Below are 20,322 nucleotides of genomic sequence, written 5' to 3'. Positions count from 1 at the left end.
TTGATGAGAATGTTATATTCCATTTGCCAAAGAATATTGGTTGGTGGATTTCGGATAATTGTGGGGGAATATTTACTTAAGGTTCTCGCCTCATTTGAAATGGTGTTTTTTGGATTTTTCTTTAAAAGCGTGTAAAACGGAAACGAAAAAAGATTTTTTATTCTTGTTTTGAGTGTTTTATTTTTTGATCCATTGTTAAAAAATAAAAATTTTTTTTTGGGCATACGAGGTTTATTCAAAAAGTTGTCAGCTTTCAAAAAAATGGTCTTCACACGGACAATGGACACAGATATAGTTGCCGGTTCTACTCAACCGATTTTGATGAAATAAAATTTAAATGGCGTAGGATTGATGTCGTTAGCGTGTGACCCACGATTATTTAGGAAACAATTTTTTTAGTAGTTTTTTCGGACCTTTAAAGTAAAAAAAGGGTCAAACAACGGTTTTCCATCTTTGAACATCCGCCATTTTAAGAATTTTTTTTTAAAGATCGTAGTTTACACGATGACAACATTCATACTGAACAAGAATCTTTTTGTCTTTTTAATTTCAGACACCTGTGAGACCCGGAATCCGTGTCGCCAGCGACTTACCGTTTTTTGGAAGACAACTTTTTGAAGGCTGACTACTTTTTGAACGAACCTCGTATGGCTCAAAAAAAATTTTTTTCCGCAACGGACCCATTGCGACAGGCCTATAAATAACCAGCACGAATAATGAAGCTAATGCGTTCTACGCCCCGCTCATACGCTCAACGGTTAGTAAGAAACGTTAAATTTAAAACCTAATTCCGCCACTGCGCACCCTTTAATAGCGCCATGAATTTTTCATACATCATAAAAGGAGAGCTTGTGTACTTTCTGCGTAAATCCATAAATGTGAGTAAAAAAAATCTGTTTTCGATTATGACACTACTGCAGAATAATTTTTAAACTTCACGCAGATTGCAGAAACTTCGTCAACGCAAGCGAAAACAAAGTATGAGGAAAAACAACCAAACCTAACGCCTCATTGAGCTTGAAGATACTAAAAAGAATGGAAGCTGGTTGTAAGCTGGTGGCGTTTGGTGTTTTCTAGCTGCTCTGACTACGCTTTATGTCCCACCATTATCCTACTTTTCATTTCGATTTTTTACAGCCCCACCAAACTGTGGCGTCGTAGATCAGAATGTATTTTACGGCTGAGATATTCATCACAGATACATATAAAGTTCAGTTGAAGAACCTCATGTATTCCTTTTTTGGCTCCATTTCGTCAATTTGCATTCTTTCCTTATGACAACGACGAATGCGAATAGCAACACTGTAAGATCTTTATGCCGATGCAAGCGCACTATAGGTATTATGCCATTTACTACTTAAGTTCATTTTTAATATGTTATTAAAACATTTTATGCGCTATGTTAATAACTGTATTGAATGCGGTTTATGCATTTGCGAGCTGGTGCGGGTAGGCGGTCACAACAATTGCATTTATTGCAACACAATGCATTTACACACACCAAACAACGAAGTGTCAACGGCAAGCGCACTTACACAAACACATTTGTATGTGCGGGCAAGCAGGCAACAGTAGTTGGTTTAATTGTGTAAAAATATTTCACTGATGTCTGCAACGCGATAAGAAATTACATTTGCCGCAACTGCTGTTGCATTTTTGCGCTGTTGATGACACATCGCAGGCATTTGGCATAAGCGAATGATGAATGTGAAAACAAATAACAAAAAGCAACAAGTAACAACAGTCGGATGATGGTTTTTAGGATTTGTGAAAACTGCGCTATTTCTTTCAAATGCCTAGAAAAATTGCAAATAGAGATAGAAAGGTGGAACTGCCTAAAAATGGCAAGTATAGGCTTTTAAGAATATACAGTCAAATTTTTGGTAGGATATTCCCAGTATTTTCGATTATACAGCCGTTTTAGCAGGTAGAACCAGGTTCGTCACGCGGCGGCATCAATGGTCGCATTTAAATGGTCAAAACCTTAAACTCAATTATCTCAAAACTAGATACTTTTTTCGGCCAGGTGTTGTAAAAAAAAACGATTTAATCAAATCGTCGGAAATTTTACTATGTACATACATATGTTGTTCACAACATCAATGGCTACCGCCCGTACTAGAATCATATTATTATTTCAATTATTTCGTATTTTTTTGATAAAAAAACTGGAAAAAAACGATTTTTAGAGTGCCAAATTCAAAACCGAGACATTTGTCAAATTTTTTTTTTCTTTCTTTATTAATAGTTTTTTTGGTCTTTGTGTTTCAGATAAATAGAAGAGCCAAAATGGTCAACTTCAGCGCTATTTTTAAAATAAAAAGACTAAAAAATTTAAAAATCGTTTTCAATTTTTTTATTCTAAAAAAAAAATTCCTGAAAATACCCTAAATTTTCGATCTCTAGACCACCGAAACCCCTTAAGTAAAGTTTGTCTAAAACCTTTAAATCCCAGTATACAAATGGTGACCAGATTTTTTAAGATTGAAGATTGAAAGTTAGAGCTCATGGCAATTTCACCTGCATGCATCAGTACAAAATTTGGCATTTCTAAAAATGCATACTTTCATGAAAATATCATTAACACCGATAGCAATGTCAGCCTTGAAATCCAATGTAGAATCTCTCTTGCCAACAAGTGCTACTTTGGACTAAGTAGGCAACTGAGTAATAAAGTCCTTTCTCGACGAACAAAACTAACACTTTATAAGGCTCTCATCATGCCCGTCCTAACGTATGGCGCAGAAGCTTGGACGATGACAACATCCGATGAGGCGACGCTTGGAGTGAAGATTTTTGGACCTTTGCACGTTGGCGACGGCGAATATCGGAGGCGATGAAACGATGAGCTTTACAACGACATAGACATAGCGCAGCGAATAAAGATCCAGTGGCTACGTTGACTTGGTCATGTCGTCCGAATGAAAGTATTCGGCTCTAAAAGTATTCGACGTGGTAACAGAGGAAGAGGAAGGCCTCCTCTGCATTGGAAAGATCAGGTGGAGAAAGTCTTAGCTTCACTTGATGTGTCCAACTGGCGCGGGTTAGCACGAGAAAGAAACGACTGGCGCTCTTTGTTAAACTCGACCAAACTCGCGTAAGGGGTTATCGCTCCAATTAAAAAGAAGAAAAGAATAAAATGTCGTGCATTCGTTTCGTGGAGAAAATGCGCAAAACAGTCAGCGAAAAAAAGTATCAAAAAGAAACTAGAATTTAGAGTCATTTCAAACTTGCATTTTATTATACGAAAATTTAATGGGCTATAAAACTGAGTTTGTTTCTTTGTATTTCCGCCCTATGTTCCGATTAAGAGCGATATAATATGAATTATGATGTTTTTCTTAAATAAATTGTTTATTTGCAATTGAGAATGCCATCTATAAGTATATATAATTTATCAAGGAAGAAAAAAAAACTGCATACCCAATTTATTTTTTAATTCTGATTAAAAGCTTGGAAGTTTTTGTTGGGTTTTTGTTGATTTTTTTACAAAGTGTAAAGCTTTGATTTATATATAAAATATACGTATATTTTTTTTAATAAGCTATATTTTTATAAAATAACAAAAAGTACAAAAGAAAAGAAATCACAGCTGGTCAAAAAATCGGAATTTCGAAATTGAATTCTGTAGAGAAAATGATGAAAGTGATAACTGAGATAAGAACCACAAGATTATTGTCGAAGTTTATGCATGACTATCATTCGGTTAGTCCCTGGTACGATGCACACTATGGGCATGACACACCACCAAATGATGGCGAGTGGTTTCCTAATGTATGCAATGCGGGCTTCTGAATATACCATACATATGTTACATATTTCTTGCAGGAAAAACTTGTCATAAGAACCATTTGCTGTTTCTAGGCGTCGTTAAGCTGTGGGTCTCTCCATTGGTAGCGCCACATAAAGACGCATCTGGCTCGTTTTTGTTTTCTAGTTACTTTAAAAGTAATTCACCACACTTAAACTGCACACATTAAGATTTGCGCTGGAGAATTGAACTTTAAATTAAAATTAGTTGTCTAAAAATCAGCTTTACCGTGATGTTTGTTTCATTGATATCATTTGATTTGCAGTAGAATCAATGGAAAAAAGGTTTCAGGTGTGCATATTGATAAGATTATGCGTCGATATGGCTTTGTGTATTACAGTGTCGTCGTCATAGAAAATCACCTGTTTGCACATATATATAATATACAGGGTTGACCGTTTAAAATGGTGGCAATTGTTTCTAAAAAATCCTTAAAAAATATTTTTTTTTGTTCGAGCAGATTACACTGTGCGACACCAATTTTCGGGCCCTAACCAAACCAATTGCAAATGAAAGTACTCATGTAGAATAGTAAAACCCCAAATGGGTTTTGGTTTACCGGGTCACAATTTTTTTTTTTACAGTGTATTAAAGTTTCGCAATATTGAGCAATTGCCATATCAAATATGGTAAATCCAGTACAAATATTGATTTTTCTTAAATTTCGTCTTAGAAGATTTTTAGTGAATGATTCAATGATACACTTTTTTGTAGAACATTTTACTCCTTGAATCACACCGTCATTTGACTATTTAACTAATTTTTTTAAATGGTTCAAAAGCCCTCTTAAACTGGATATTAAAGGGTTAATATGTTCTACAAAAAGATTCCTTGAAAAATTTCACTAGGGGTTGTCGAAGACATTGAACATCTATGTGTTAAATGTACTTGAAAAAAATTTAACAAAAAATTCAATTGGTTTGGTTTGGGCCCGAGCCGATGACCTAAAAATCGCACTGTGTTATTTAACCGTTTTAATTGGAGTCTATACTTTCTGCTAAAAAATTTATGCTACACAACAAAAACAATTTAAAATAATAAAAAAAGAAGAAAATAAATAAAAATAAATAGAAAAAAAATAATAAAAAAAGATTCAAAACAAAAATAAATTAATTAATAAATAAAAGTAAAGAAGAAAATCTTTAGTTCAATGAGATCTGTTTCAATTGCTTTTCGTGGGTGATATTGCGCAAATAGCCAACTTTGACCCAGACAGTGAAATATGCTATTTTTAGGAATTTTCTTTGCGTAGGCCAATGTTTCAGTCGATAAGGCGGCGAGTTAAACTCGTATGTTGGCGCATAAATGGGCTTCCTATAACCTTGTAAATGAAGGTTTGGTTACGTTAAGGGGTTAGGGGTAGTCAGAATTAAAAAAAAAATTTATTTTTTTTATTTTTTTTAGTATAATCTTAAAAATATTGTGTGAAAATTTGAAGTGAATCTGACAAATACTTTTCGAGTTATTCAACAATTAACGAAGAGCGCTCGGGTGCTTCGGAGCAGATAGCAAAATTTTAAATGCGTTTTTCTCAAAACTATGTTTTTTGAACTGGTGAACACTGTAACTTAAAAACCGCTTAAAAGATTTCAATTTCAAATTCAAATTTATACTGCTTTTGAAAAACATTAAAAACTCGTGTCTATTCGAAGGAACAGGAAAAGAAGGAAATTTCGTTTTTTTAACAATTAATAGTCGGTTTTTTCTTGAAAATCTGAAAAATATTTCCTGAGGCCGCCATATTATTAGTTTTAAAAAAAATCTTCGATCAGGCACAATATTATCTATTAATAAAACTAATTTATCTTCTCCGGTTGATTTTAGATGAATCTGAAAGGACTTGCGAAGATCACCGCAAGGAACTTCTGGAGAAACGAGCTCCACACAAGCAGCGATAACTTTTACAATTATTAATTTTTTTTTTTGTTGAAATTTTGCTAAATTCAAGTCGAAAGATGATGTTTTAATGCTATGTTTTATTTTTGTAAAAGAAAGCAACTGACTAGCAAAAAAATTATTGAAAATCATCATGTTTTCGAGCCTCTGACTACCCTAACCTCTTAACAACTTAAAAATCAAGTCACAAACACAAGGAGAGAGATCAAGGATTCGACTTGATATTGACCTGATATTATATATGTGTATATCTATGTATAATTGGCGCTTACACCCACCCTTTTTGGGTGTTTGGCCGAGCTCCTCCTCCTATTTGTGGCGGGGTCGTGCGTCTTGATGTTGTTCCACAAATGGAGGGACCTACAGTTTCAAGCCGACTCTGAACGGCAGATATTTTTCTGAGGAGCTTTTTATGGCAGAAATACACTAGGAGGTTTGCCATTGCCTGCCGAGGGGTGCCCGCTATTTGAAAAGCCTTTTACTTCATTTTGGTTTTTCACGGAGATTCGAACCTACATTCCTCCCAATTTGTAGCCACCCAACTGTGCTCGCAGTTGCATGCTTTTCACGGACCTCCTTCTCTATTTTTTCACAATCGTCAGTGAAAAAAAAAATTCATATTAAAATATGTTGACGTTTCTTTTCATTTTTTGTAATGAAAACGGGAAAAACGTTTCATTTCACGTTTACACAGAATGAGAATCGACCCCATTGGCTGTCCAAATTTAAAGGGCCACCCGATACTTCCAGTTTAAACGGTCAACCCTGTATGCAATTTTAACGAAACGGAAGAACAGTTGTATCTATGCAGATATACCATTTCACTATGCGCCACCTTATCATTTAACGCATCGAAATGCAAAGCTGCCACCCACTTAATAAATACGTGCATACATATGAAGGTATAATCGACCGCTAAAGTTGTATTACAAACATTGGTAGGTATTTATTGGAGTGTACAATCGAAGCTCATATAGCCGTGTCGTATATTCACGTATTCCAATTTCATTGTATACAACTCAAGCAGCGAAGTTTTACTTATGTAAGCAAAAACTTTTAATACAAATTAGGCTATCAATTGCTTATCAGAACGTTTTTTTAGAACTTAAGTTTCAAACAATACAATTTATATGAACTGCTTCGGACACATTGGTTGAAAATACACAAAAAAAAAAAAAAAAAAAAAAAACTGCATTTCATTCTTTTCGTGCCATGATGTCATCCAGTGAATGAAATGATTTCGAACAGCAAGAAGTATAGAACGCAAAGTGATAAAAGCGACCCTTACACAAAAGAGGTTATTACTAAGATTAAATAAATATGACTAATATAAATTTAAAACTGATAACTTTGTCATATCTACCTGCGTAACTGAAACTGAAATTTTTGCTATTTGTTTTCTGAAATTAATAAAAACAAATAAATTACCCTCGAAACGTATCGTAAAAGCCAGTCAAAGTGAGTCAGTTTGCCGAATTTTGTAATTTTTTTTATGTTTTATTCGCATTATCCAAATGTACTACAAAAAATTATTTACAATTTCCTAATAAAGAAAATTCTACAGTGTTATAAAGGGTGATCAGATTGGAGGTACTTTTTTCAATAGGTTTTTTTTTTGACAGACCCCGCGAGATTATTGTCAAAGGAAACACATAGCCATTCAAGAACAACCCCTACATCCTTTGAATACAACTGTTTAGTGCGGCCTATAGACTGGACGAATCATCAACCCATATTTCTTCAAAGACGAGGCTGGCACCAATGTAACAGTGAATGGCAAACGCTATCGCGCCATGATAAACGACTTCTTGATATCGAAAATTTAAGCTCGTTATCTCCAACACATTTGGTTCCAACAAGACGGCGTACGGCGCTACTTTCCATATAGCCCAAGAAACAATGGATTTACTGCGACGTCGTTCCCGTGTATCTCTCGTCTCGGACCAGTGGATTGGTCACCAAGTTCGTGTGATATCGCACCTTTGCACTGTCATGTTTGAGGGTATGTATAGTGTAAATGCTTTGTGAATAAACCAGCTTCGATTGAGGCATTGGAAGCCAACATTCAGCCAACTAAAGTTATTCACGAGATACCGACTGAAGTTCTCCAGCGAGTCATTCAAAATTGGTGTTTACGGATGGCCGAATTACGGCGCAGTTGCAGCAAACATTTGAAAGAGATTGTCTTTAAAAAATAAATGTCATGAGTGGTTCTACACAAAAATAATAAAGTTGGCCCAATCAATGTGAATTTTCGTTGTTTTATTTCAATTTAAAATCCCATACCTCTAAATTGATCACCTTTTATAAAAAAACCATACAAATTAAAGTTTCAAAAAATTTCGAGTATGCAGTTTTGTAATCCATTAAATTTTGGCAAAAAGTGCCTGCTTAAAGTGGCTCAAAATTCGCGTTGGATTTGATAATTATTTGTGTTAATTGTTTATGCATTTTCTTCCATGTAGAGAAAAGTACAAAACCGCCAGAAAAAATCAAAAATCACCGCAATTTTTAAGCCTCCTCGAATCGTTTCCACGACAGTTGGTTCTACGTTACCGAAACGACCCGGATTTATATCCGGCCAAGGACTGTCACTCCAGCAGCACTCCCCGTATATGTAAGGCAAATGTTTATGCGGCTACAACAACAACAACCCCCTTTAATTTATTGTACCAATATTCAATAAACTGGGCCACCGTAGCCGAATGGGTTGATGCGTGACTATCATACGGAAGTGCGTAAGTTTGAATCTCCGTGCATGAAACATCAAATGATAGAAAAAAAATAAAACATAGAAACAAAAAAAACAAAATAGAAAACAAAAATAGAAAAAAAAAAAATAGAAAAAAAAGTAGAAAACACAAATGAAAAAAAAGAAAACAAAATAGAAAAAAATAGAAAAAAACAAAAATAAGAGAAAAAAAAACAAAATAGAAAAACAAAATTAGAAAAAGAAAATAGACAAAAAAAAAAAATAGAAAAACAAAACAAAACGAAATAGAAAAAACAGAAAATAGACAAAAAAAAAAAATTGAAAAACAAAACAAAACGAAATAGAAAAAACAGAAAATAGACAAAAAAAAATATAGAAAAACAAAACAAAACGAAATAGAAAAAACAGAAAATAGACCAAAAAAAATATTGTTTTCCCTAATAGCGTTCGCCCCTCGGCGGGCAATGGAAAAACTCCGAGTGTATTTCTGCCATAAAAAAGCTCCTAATAAAAAACCATTTGTCCGTTGGGAGTTGGCCGTAAAACTGTAGGTCCTCCAAACACTCAAAAAGGGTGCAATCGCCAATTATAAAATAAAAAAAAATTAGTAAATAATTAAAAAAATATATAAAAAAAATATATATAAAAATAAGAAAAAAAAAACAATAGAAAAAATAAATTAAAAATAAAAATTAAAAAAAAATAGAAAGGAAGGCAAAATAGAAACAAAAACAAAATAGAACAAAAAAAATAGAAAAATAGAAAAAATATTTAAAAAAGCATATAAAAAAAAAAATAAAAAAAATAACAAAATTGACAAAAACAATTAGAACAAAAAAAATAGTTTTTCCTAATAGCGTTCGCCCCACTTAAAAAAGAAAAAATTAAAATATATATATATATGTATGTACATTAGGGCGGGTCGATTTAAAACTCGCTCATTGCTCTGTGAAAATCTTATTCTAGGGATCAAAATAAGAAACTTTGCCGAAGGAACCATACCTCTAAAATGAATTCTGATGTCCCCCAATTTCAAAATATCACCACTTTTGGCCTTTACATGAAAAAATAAGCTAAATGGCTATGTTTTTTCTTTATTTTTATTTATTTAAAAGAATATTTATTATTTATTTATAATAATATCTATTTGTTCTCTTAAGAAATTTATTTAGTCAGAACATATGTAAATGAAAAAATTAATTTAAGTGAGTTATAGAAAAGAAACTAAAAAGTGCGACCCAAATTGGGGGACATCAGAATTCGTTTTAGAGGTATGGTTCCTTCGGCAAAGTTTCTTATTTTGGTCCCTAGAATATGATTTTCACAGAGCAATGGGCGATTTTTTTGCCTCTTCACAAATCGACCCGGCCTAATATACATATATATAAAATAAAAAAAATATATATATTAATAAAATAAAATCAATTTTTCATACTTGAAATTATATGGTTTTTGTTGCAGTACAGGCTATATTTGCATAAAAAATATAAGAAATTAAATAAGAACTGAATAAATAGTGAAAACTTTGCAATATGTCGCGCTGCTATTATTTTGAACACAGATGTGGATATTTATTAGCAGCAATGTGCGAATTATACATTAAGAAAGGAAAACAGTTACATAAGTATGTACATACGGGCAATATATAGAAAAAATTTTAGGAAAATACAAATTGTGAAAAACTCATTAAAACCTGCACGCGAACATAAGAAGCGGAAAATACAGAACTCAATATATACATATGTATATATGTATGTATGTCCGAGTGTATGCATGTGCCTATTTATGTATGAATGTGTGTGTATTATGCATGTATGTACATATATATGTATGTATGTTTGTATGTACAGATAGCAAGTTATGTAGCCCAAGACGCTAGCAGGCAAAGGATGCAGCAAGCAACGCAATGGAATATCTCACACCAGCTAAATATATGTATGTATATACGTACGTATGTAGGTATGTACGTATGTTAACTCGGAGTTTGCCATACAACAGTAGCCGATATGCAATCAAAGGCTTGCTGATGGCGACTACGAACGGCAACTCTGTAATGATGAGCAATGCCAATGCGCCGATAATGACGACGCCAGTGCTTGCAATATGTTTTACAGTTTTTGCTGCTACTGTTACTGTTGTGGCTGCTGTGCCGCCGATATGGATGACGCATTCGTCTTCAACGCATGCTAGATAGATACGTATGTATGTATGTATGTATGTAGGGGCATATGAACATACTCATGAGTTGATAATTTTTACTCCTCCGTTTGCTACAATATAATTTTTTTGTTCTTATTGGCGTATGAGTGCGTGTGTGTGTAGCTAACTACAGTGTGCTAATGATTATTGCATTTATACAACTTTTTGAAATAATTTTTGCAACGGGTGACAAAAATACCAACCAACTGTCTGCCTGGTTGTCTCTGAAACACTTTGCTACACGAATGTACACTCGTTCTGTCCGTCCGTCCGTTAGTCCATGTGTCTGTTAGCTGTCCAACTTAGCAAGCCAGCTATCTTTAGCTAGATTCATATGTATTTATGTATGTATGTATGTACATACAAACATTTGTACATACATATATAAGGGAGCTAACAGTCTATCTGAATGGCTGGCCAGCTAACTGGCTGGTGGTCGATCGTGTTGTCGCAAGTTGACAAGTTGCTTAAGGCGTTGAGGCATTGCGTTGCTAAATCACATTTCAGATATTACTGCTTCGGCGCTTTTGCTGTGGTTTCATTTTGGCTTTTCGGAGCTTGACTGCGCCAGTGGCTGCCTTGGCTATGGTTAGTCTGCGCATGAATGCTTGCTTGCCGCCTGCGTCACATTGGTTGCATCCATGTTTTTTTTTGTTTCTTGCGTGCGTGCGTGATGCCTGCAATAGCTACGCTGCTTACGGCCCACCTCCTTGTTTGCCTGGACAGCCAGCCAGTCAGTCAGCCAGCTTGCTGTGCGACAAGTGAAAGTGGCACTCTATTTCTAATTTTAAATAAAATTTGAGTTTTTTCTATTCATTGTGGTTTTTGCGCGTTGGCTTATAAATTAGTTTGTTCTCTTTTACGTACATACGAATACATTTTTAAAGTGTGCTAATTTGGTGCTTGTTTGTTGGGCACATAGGAAATCTGCGAATGAATTGCTGAGATATTTGTATTACCGTAGTTTTCGCGAAATGTGCATATGTATGTGTCAACTCCCGAGAATACTGAGATGTATGTATGTACACTATGATGATCTGATCAGCAATAACCTAGCCAGCTTCTCGAGCACAGTCTTATCAACAATGCTGCAAGCTCTGCAACTACATTGCCTGGCGTGCGTGGGCATTACGGAAGCAATACGAAAATTAGTTACAGCTGCTCTGGAGGTTTGCTCGAACTATCACCGCTGGTTATAGTAGAGGGTTGCCAATATTCGACGGACCCATCTGACAACCCTGTATCTTTTGACAGAAACGTCAAATCGCTTAATGACATACCGCGTTGGAAGCGTCAGTCCAAGCAGATTTTTACCATGGAACAGTACACGCCACGCGAGCGCTCCCAAATTGTTGAAATTTACATTCAACAAAAGAAGTCAATTGTGAAAACTCAACGTGCGTATAAAAAATAAAATAATGTGAAAAGTGCGCCTTCTAAGAACACCGTTAAGCGTTTGTACGAAAGATTTTCGACTGGTGATGCTCTTTCTAATCTAAAAAGGCCAAATCCAAACCGACCAAGGCGTCACCGAGGACATCTCAAAATCGCCGTTCTCAGCAGTTGGCCATTGCTCGGACTTTTATTCATATTTTAACTTTTGTATAGTTAAATAAATAAAAAATTTTACTTAAAATGAAAGCAGGTAATACCCTTTTATTTAATTTTTAATTTATATACATATGTATATATTTTTTTTAATTTTGTATTTAATTAATATTTCTCAATATGCGCCAATATATAAGTTAAATATTTTTTTTTTATATTTCGTTAGTTCAATAATAGGCATAGTTATTTTATAATACTCTATAAATATAAAAAAAAAAAAATAATTAAAATGGCATTGTTTTTCGTTAGTCCGGCTTTACTCCTTATGCCTTATATAGAAAAGCAGTTAACGTCGTCGGCCTCAGTATGTCGTTCTTTGGTACTGTGCGTGGGGGCATCAACCAGCCAAAATACATATTTTATATATAGAGGCATATGCACATACATATATTAGTGTAGACGTATAGCACAAGCAATTTAACATTCGCGGATATCTATGTGGAGACGGCTATTGCCGTGACCATACGCTTGCGCGCATGCGCAATAGCACAAAAAAAGTGTTGTTCAACGCGATTTCTTGCCGCTCTCTTTCACAGTTGGAGGTCACGTTGTCGATTTGTTTTCACACTTGCTTAGCCATTTGATGTTAACCCTTGTTTTACATGATTTTTGTTGTTGTTTTCATTAATTTTTCCAATTTTTTTGTTTTCTTTTGCTACACATTTCTGCTGGCTTAATGACTTTGGTAGTTATTATTTGCTACATTTGCATGTCGACTACTGTTCGCTGCCACACAACTTCATTGCACATACAGACCCATACATGTGTATGTATGTATATGCACGTATGTATGCATGTGTAAATATGAACATTTCGCCTATTGGTGCGTGTGGCGAGATGTGGGGCGCACCAACTGATTGACGGTTCGTTTACCCGCTGGCGCACCAGTTTTTTTATGTGAACAAAAATGCCAAGTGTAGTGATGAGCCGCGTCTAGTAGTCATGAGAAAATAGTCGATACTTTTCAACTCGTTCACAAATATTTAGATATTATTTTTATTTTATGAATATGTTTCGATGACGAAGATGGCGTAAAAAACAAGTGGCGGGAATTAAAAAAAAAAATCTGAAATTGAATTATTTGTTTTAGATCCAAGCTTCCCAAAACTGGTTTCTACACATGGATGTTTTTGTACTCATCGCACTCGCAGAGGAACATAAAAAAATATTCAATGGTTTAGCAAAAAAAAAATGCTACATTCTCGTTTTACATTTACCGCAGCCAAATGGGATGGTGCGGGACTGCCATTCGGCAGTGCGTAGCTTGGAGCCTCCGTGCATGAACATCAAATGATAGAGACAGTTTTTTCTAAAAGCAATCACCCCCTCGGCAGGCAATGGCAAACCTCCGAGCGTATTTCTACCATGAAAAAGCTTCTCATAAGAAACCATTTGCCGTTCGGAGTCAGCTTAAAACTTGTTTTCCTTATTCACTCCTCTCAGAAGCATGGGCCTTCCATATAATCTGTTTGATTTCTAACAGGGTAGGTAATTAGCCTGTCGCTACCAGTCCCAAATGGTGGAAATGCCCACCTGTCGTTGCTTAGGAACAAAGCCTTCTTACTGCTTGCAGCGCCATCTGTGTTTCCCATTTTTCTGCCAGAAGGATCGCACAGACGGTTGAGGGCTTCGCTAAATTTGATGTGTCTGCGCTATTGCCCTCTTGCTGGCGCCACTGATGCAATGTTTAACTGTTTGTCTTTGCTTGTGTTAGCAGCCACAATGCAAATAATGCGCTGTCTACTGTGCGGGAGTAAGGATGGAAAGGATAAGTTTTTGGGGTTGAGGAATGAGATTTTTATTTAAAAAAAAAAACAGGGAAAGAGGTAAATTTGGAAAAGTGCGAGGACCGTTCTTTACGTGGGTCCCTTAAAAACTTTAGGTCCGTCCCTCCATTGGAACAACATCAAGACGCACCACCACAAATAGGAGGAAGAATTCGGCCAAATAGAAAACAGAAGTGTGCACGCGAATTATTTATTTATTTTTATGATTTTAATTAAAACTTGTTATTTTCACAAAAATTCTTCATCATTAAAAAAAAAATTGCTTGTGATTAATCGTGGTTTTTTATTTAGGTTTCAAACCGTTTACAGTTCATATCGCTCATTTGCTGCAAGAGTGTGATCAAGGCGAATCTGCAGAAGGTGAGTTCGCTCTAGCAGCTGATTTGTTTTTTCTTGCGATCTGCTGATTGAAAGTTAGAAGTGCCCTGCTTCTTTGTTGTTGCCTTCTTTGTTTGTTTACATTCTCATTGAAATTTGACATTCTTAGAAGCAAATTGCTAAAATTTGTTGGAATGTGACACTTTTGAAGCATATGAACTAAATTTATTTTACCTTTCAAGTGCTGCATGTCCGACCGGCTGTCGCAAATCCTCCTGTCATTAAGCAGAAGGGACTGCAGACAGTTGGTTGGACTGGTCACGGGCCAATTTCTGTGGACGAAGCACTAGGAAGAGGTGGGCATCTCAGAGAGTGTACTCTGCTCAGCTTGTGAAGAGGATGATGAGACGGCGGACTACTTCCTGTGCGTCTGCCTCGCCTTTGCTCGAATCAGTCTTGAGGTCTTTGGCACTGATGTGTTAAGAAGCGACCACCTTGGCTCCTTGGCATCACAAGATCTACTCAGATTTCTTCGGAGGTGGGGTAGATTTAAAGAAAATTAAAAAGGAATCCGAGTGCAGTACAATGGACTTAATTGTGTCGGAGTGCTGTACATTTTCCAATAACAGGTGTTATTGGTGAATGGATGACGCTATCGAGAGATGAATAACGATTTTTTATGGCCAGAATTGGATGGTATTGATCTGAACAACGTTCATTTTCAACAAGACGGCGCTACGTGCCACACAAGCAACAAAACCATTCATCTTTTACGGGAAAAGTTTCCGGACCGCGTTATCTGTCGAAGAGCCGATCATAATGGGCCACCGAGATCTTGTGGTTTTACATCTTGTGACTTTTTTCTTTGGGGTCACGTGAAAGAGAAGGTCTACGCCAACAACCCAGGGTCGATTCAAGACCTCAAAGATGGAATTCGTGAGGCTATTGAGGACATAAGGCAGCCACTTTGCAATTCGGTTATGGAAAATTTCATGAAAAGGATATTGTCCTGTAAGCGCGGTCGTGGTGGTAATTTGCCTGATGTTATTTTCCACTATTAACGGCATACCCGCCCTCTTTATAATGAAATAAACATCCGATCATTCATATTAAAAAATAGCATTTACTTTGAATATCAAAATAACACCGCTGTTTGGACAACCCTATAGAGTATTTTCTTTTTCGAGCTAAGTCCCTCATCCGTAATTAAAAAAATCTCAATTCATACAAAATGTCGTTCCCGAAATCCGAGATTATAAAATAATCTCAAATTATAAATATAGTCTGTGCTGTACAACTCTGTGTATTTTGTTTTGTATTTATCGATAATTATTATTACAAATGTAAGGAGAAATGCAAAAGTAAAAACTTAATAAAACGGATGGCGGCAAAGAGAAGATGTTTGTAGACATAATTAAAATTGTTATATATTATTAATTATACGGGTAAATTACAGAAAAAAGCCTGCGCCCATAGACCCTTTGGCCTGTTGTTTTGCTTATAGTCGCATGCGCCATTATTTTTTATTGCCATAATTTTTTGCAACATCAGTAGACGTCGTTTACGAATTTCTCCAAATTGCGCAGCGCAAGGAAATTAACTATTGCTTATTAATAAATAAACAAACCGAAAACACTAAACTATTCCACCAAACCAATTTGTGTGAAAAAAGACCTTTCAAAACAGTCTGGGCAGCTAATTGTCAATTTTGCAGTTAATCTGCCATATGTAAACGGGTAGATTCATTTTGTGGATTTATTGCTAATCACTGCATATCGATGGTTTTCGAGAAAAGCGACACAACTCAAAATTCGGAGTTTTGCCGTTACAAGCAAAAATCAACTACAGAGTTTATATATTTTTATCTGGAAAAGCGTCATAAGCGAAACTTGAAGCAATTCTGAGATGGCGTTAGTGTCGTTTTGTCAGGTGATCGAATTGGCGCGTCACTTATCTAGAAAACTGACCCAACTCAGTATTTTGTATTTTTGAATTATGTCACTTTTCTCGAAAACCATCGATATGTGAATGTACTTTAAGCAAATAAAAAAAAATAGTTTTTGCAACATCAGTAGTTTTTTTTTTTTTTTTTTGAGAAACCGATTTCTTTTTAACATCCCTGGCACACACAAAGCGTTCTTCTTCTCCGCTAATAATATCGATGCTTTTCATACAAAAATATCCAAAGGAAACTCTTTACAAATGTCCTTGGCCGGAGAGACGCTCTCACTCTCTACATTCTAACGACTTGTTGCATACTGTATCTTCGTCGGATGTTAATTAAATCGAAAATAATTATTTAAATGCTTTTACGCATTTTCACGCAAACATTTAAATATTGTTTAGCTTTTGAGACTTCGATTTCTAAACAAAACTTGGCATATTTATGAAATGCAATGCGTTTACAGTAATTTAATAAAACAAACAAAAATGCTCAATCGCTCTATCAATGTTTGTGTCGCTGGCCCAACAAACTACGACCGCAAGGGTGCTACAAACAGTGCGGGGGTCAGCGTAGCAGCAATCGACGGCAGCAGCAACATTTTTATTCCCTTTTTTGGGTGTTGGACTCAGATAACACACTCTCGCGTGTACGTATGGCGAATGAGAGGCACTCAGCAACATAGCATTTATTGTGCTAGTCGCTCTGCTTGCACACACGTACTTACAGTGCCGACAATGTGCAAATTCCGCACGCACACAAGTTCGGCGGCAAGTTGCACACATAAACGCGCATATATGTATGTACGTTGAGCGGTTTGCGTAAAAACGAAATGTGAAAAATTAAAAAAATAAAAATAAAACTGTCATAATTTTATGATATTCCTGCGGCTTGACTACCAATCCGCTTGCTACTTCCTCGTCCTATTAGATTACAATTTATTATTTTTGCAATTTTTTGTGTTTAAACTTGATTTGACCACACAAACGTTACCGATAGCAGAGCAAATCACGTCAACACTTTGAGCTTGACTCAGACGAATTCAATTCAAAAAACAATATAAAATAAATTCGAATACACATAAATTGATGTTGACGAGCTGGACAAATTGCCGCTCAGCATCTCACACTCACTCACTTTTCTTTAAGATTCACTTGGATTCTTTCTATTTCAATTTTCCTTTCACACAAACAAGGACGCGCACAAAAAAGCTTTCGGCTTAACCTGATAAATTTGAACCGCTTTTCTGCTTTCAATAAAGCGTGGCGTGAAAATTTTATTCGCGGAAAATTTTTGTTTTGAAAGAATTGAAAACTTTAAAAAAAATTTTAAGGGGAAAGAAGAAAATCCAACAAGAACGAATGAAGAAAACTGCCGACTGCCGACGTATTAAAAATTATGTGGCGACGAATTCCGGTAGACTGACAAAAATTCAACTTTCCGATGTAAACACGAAACGATTTTTCACCATTCCACCAAAATGTCAGAATGACATAAGATAAAAAAACGTCAAAATTTTGTGGTGATGCCAGAAAGTATAAAGGTATAAGTATAAGCAAAGGTATAAAGTAAGACTCTGATTACATTGGACTGAACGCAACGTAATCATGGACTAGGGATAATTAAAAATTCTTATCTTTGCATTTTTTTTCTGAAGCGCGGTTCTGGCTTATTATACAACAAAAACAGTACCATAGAAAAACTGTACCGCCGCGCCGTATAACCAAAAAAATATTCTTAACAAAGCGTCATAAAGTCAATGCAAGTTTAGTATTGGTTTGAAAGTTTCGCTTTCGTTATAATCACCTTCATTTCTGAAAAATAGTTGTGTGGGTTCATACCGTTCAACGCTGGTATACATATTTTTTTGACAAGTATTATTTTTTGTTCATAGAATAGCTGTCGAAATATCATTAAAATCAAATTTTCATAATATAACCAAGGCGAATCAGCTGATTTGTTTTTTTTTTCTTTCGCCGTGTCCATGTGGCTATCAGCTCAGAATGAAACAAGGCGAATTCATTACTTGTTTTCTAGTTTCTCAGTACTTTGCTTTGACAATCAAACGTACAGCACAGTGTTGTTGGTCTAGTGCCACCACCTTTAATGAACGCGCCTTGAATATAACAAATCCAGAATTTTACTGTTGTTGTAACATAACTACGTAACAAATCTTGAGCATAGCGATGAAGTAAGAATCCTTGACCTCGTATAAGCTCGCATAGTTTTGGAAGAGTGACCCCTGCTCTCATGGGTGAAATTTTTAAGTCTAGTTTTGTAAGTACCATCTTCTTTTCCCAATTGAACCTTATGAAAATTATTTTTACATTTTTAAATTTTAATGTAATTTAATTTCAGACATCACTTAGAAATACATTATACCTAAAAGCACGAAGAATATCTAGAATTAGTTATAGAAAGGTCTCTCATCATTGCCAAAATGAAGTTTCAAACGCGAACAGTTTCTAGAAGTTTACCAGTTTTCGCCAAGTAAAGTAGTTCTTGTATTTTAAATTGCAACATCGCTCGCACATGCGGCTCTCTTACATGCGCCAATTGCAGTCCAATACTTTCGCCAAACACCTGACATTCACGCATTTCCGAAGGTGCTAAACCAGTTGGTATAGCTTGCAAATGATTTGGATGAACTATGGTAACTGGCGTTTGGCTTAGAGGTGCTGCAATCTGTGGCGGTTGTGGTTGTATTGTTGGTGCTTGCATTATTGCTGGAATTGGTATTGTTGCAGCGGAGGTTGATGAAATAATTGGCTCGTTTGGTATGGCGGTCAAAGTGGATTCGTTTTGAGCATCTATCCCCACAGATCCAGCTTCTATAGTTACTGTGTGTGGTATTGTTGCAATAAAGGACGGACAGGCACGCTTTCGTTGAGGGCGCGCAGAATTACATGACCTTGGGTTGAGCAGTTGCAGTGGCTAAAATAATATACTATGTTTATTGAGATAGTGGAGCTATTTTTTTATTTATTACCGTTTCATTTAGGGGAGCGTGTGAAAAGCTTTCCTGCTTCGAATTTTCTGTAATCGTTGCTTCTTCTGCAGTAGGTACACTTAAAGTGATTTGACCTACCGGTGGTGGACTCACCGATTCGTTTTTCATGGCGCACCTTCTACTTCTCTTTCGGCTGCTGACAGCTGCAGGCTTAATCTAGAAATTACATATTTATTATATATTTAATCTTTTTCACTAATACTAAATTACCCACATTTGTAACAGATTTGACCTCCTCCGCTTCTATTTCTAATGATTCCTGTGGCGCATTCAAAGATAATTCCACTGTCGTTTGATTGCAATCTAATTCATTGGCTGCTGGCCATGTTTCATCCTCGTTTCCGGCTTCACACACTGACTCACACAACAATGATGGCACAACACGTTCTTGTCCCTCTTGAGCAGCATCCAGTTCATCAACCGCAGTCAGCGCATCCTTAAAGAGTTCATAATATTCCCACGCTATCAGCGACTGCATTCCACTATCTTCTTTTATTCGATTCTTCTTGTATGTCTGTAACATGTTGCGATATTTTAGATCGCAAACCTCTGCTGTTAACGAAAAATCACATAATCCTTGTCGCCTCATTTCAGTAGCAATCTCAGACCAAAGTTCCTTTTTTTGGCGTATTCGTTGTTGAAATTCCAGTTGGCGCTCAAAGCGTAACTGTAACATAACTCGCGTACACTCTGGTGTCCATCGTGTTTGGGCTTGTGGCGACTGCAGCTCACAGTTTTCGGCGCTTTCATTGAACTCCGCGGCTTCATTATCACCATTTTCAAAGGCAAGCAAAGTCCTACTAGCATCTTCTGCTTGCGGTTCACTTTTGTAGCGCTTCGATTTCATTGTTCACAAAAAGTTTTCACTCCACCCTAAAAAAAATCTTCAGATTCATCGGCCTCAACACCAAAGCGGAAAAAAATCATGTATTGTTTCCACCAACTTTCGTTTTCTTCTTTCCTTTTCGTTGACTGTTGCCAAACAACCAATAACAACTATAATACCAGTCACACCAATCATAACCACCACTAATCGCA

General features: G+C 35.9%; 2 protein-coding genes across 4 annotated transcripts in view; both read right to left on the bottom strand.

Annotated features, from left to right (window-relative positions):
- LOC128868476 (coronin-1C-A) overlaps window positions 1-17,717 on the bottom strand; it is a 61,871-nt gene extending 44,154 nt beyond the window's left edge. For 2 of the 3 annotated variants that reach the window (XM_054110600.1, XM_054110602.1), the window contains exon 1: window positions 17,412-17,717. The gene's annotated coding sequence lies outside the window, so the exon portion shown is untranslated. The remainder of the gene's footprint in view (window positions 1-17,411) is intronic. The other variant, XM_054110601.1, reaches the window with a different exon arrangement.
- Window positions 17,718-18,608: 891 nt separating this feature from the next.
- Window positions 18,609-20,322, bottom strand: LOC128865989 (uncharacterized). Its single transcript, XM_054106439.1, has 3 exons — window positions 19,499-20,322; window positions 19,264-19,440; window positions 18,609-19,208 (listed from the first exon to the last, which is right to left on the bottom strand). Exons 1-3 carry the CDS (start codon window positions 20,129-20,131, stop codon window positions 18,723-18,725), a joined length of 1,296 nt encoding a protein of 431 aa, XP_053962414.1. The 5' UTR covers window positions 20,132-20,322; the 3' UTR covers window positions 18,609-18,722.

The sequence above is a fragment of the Anastrepha ludens genome, chromosome 6, assembly GCF_028408465.1.
Source record: "Anastrepha ludens isolate Willacy chromosome 6, idAnaLude1.1, whole genome shotgun sequence".
Lineage (NCBI taxonomy): Eukaryota > Metazoa > Arthropoda > Insecta > Diptera > Tephritidae > Anastrepha > Anastrepha ludens.
Note: the sequence above shows the minus strand (reverse complement) of the source record. Positions and strands in the feature narration are given on the sequence as shown.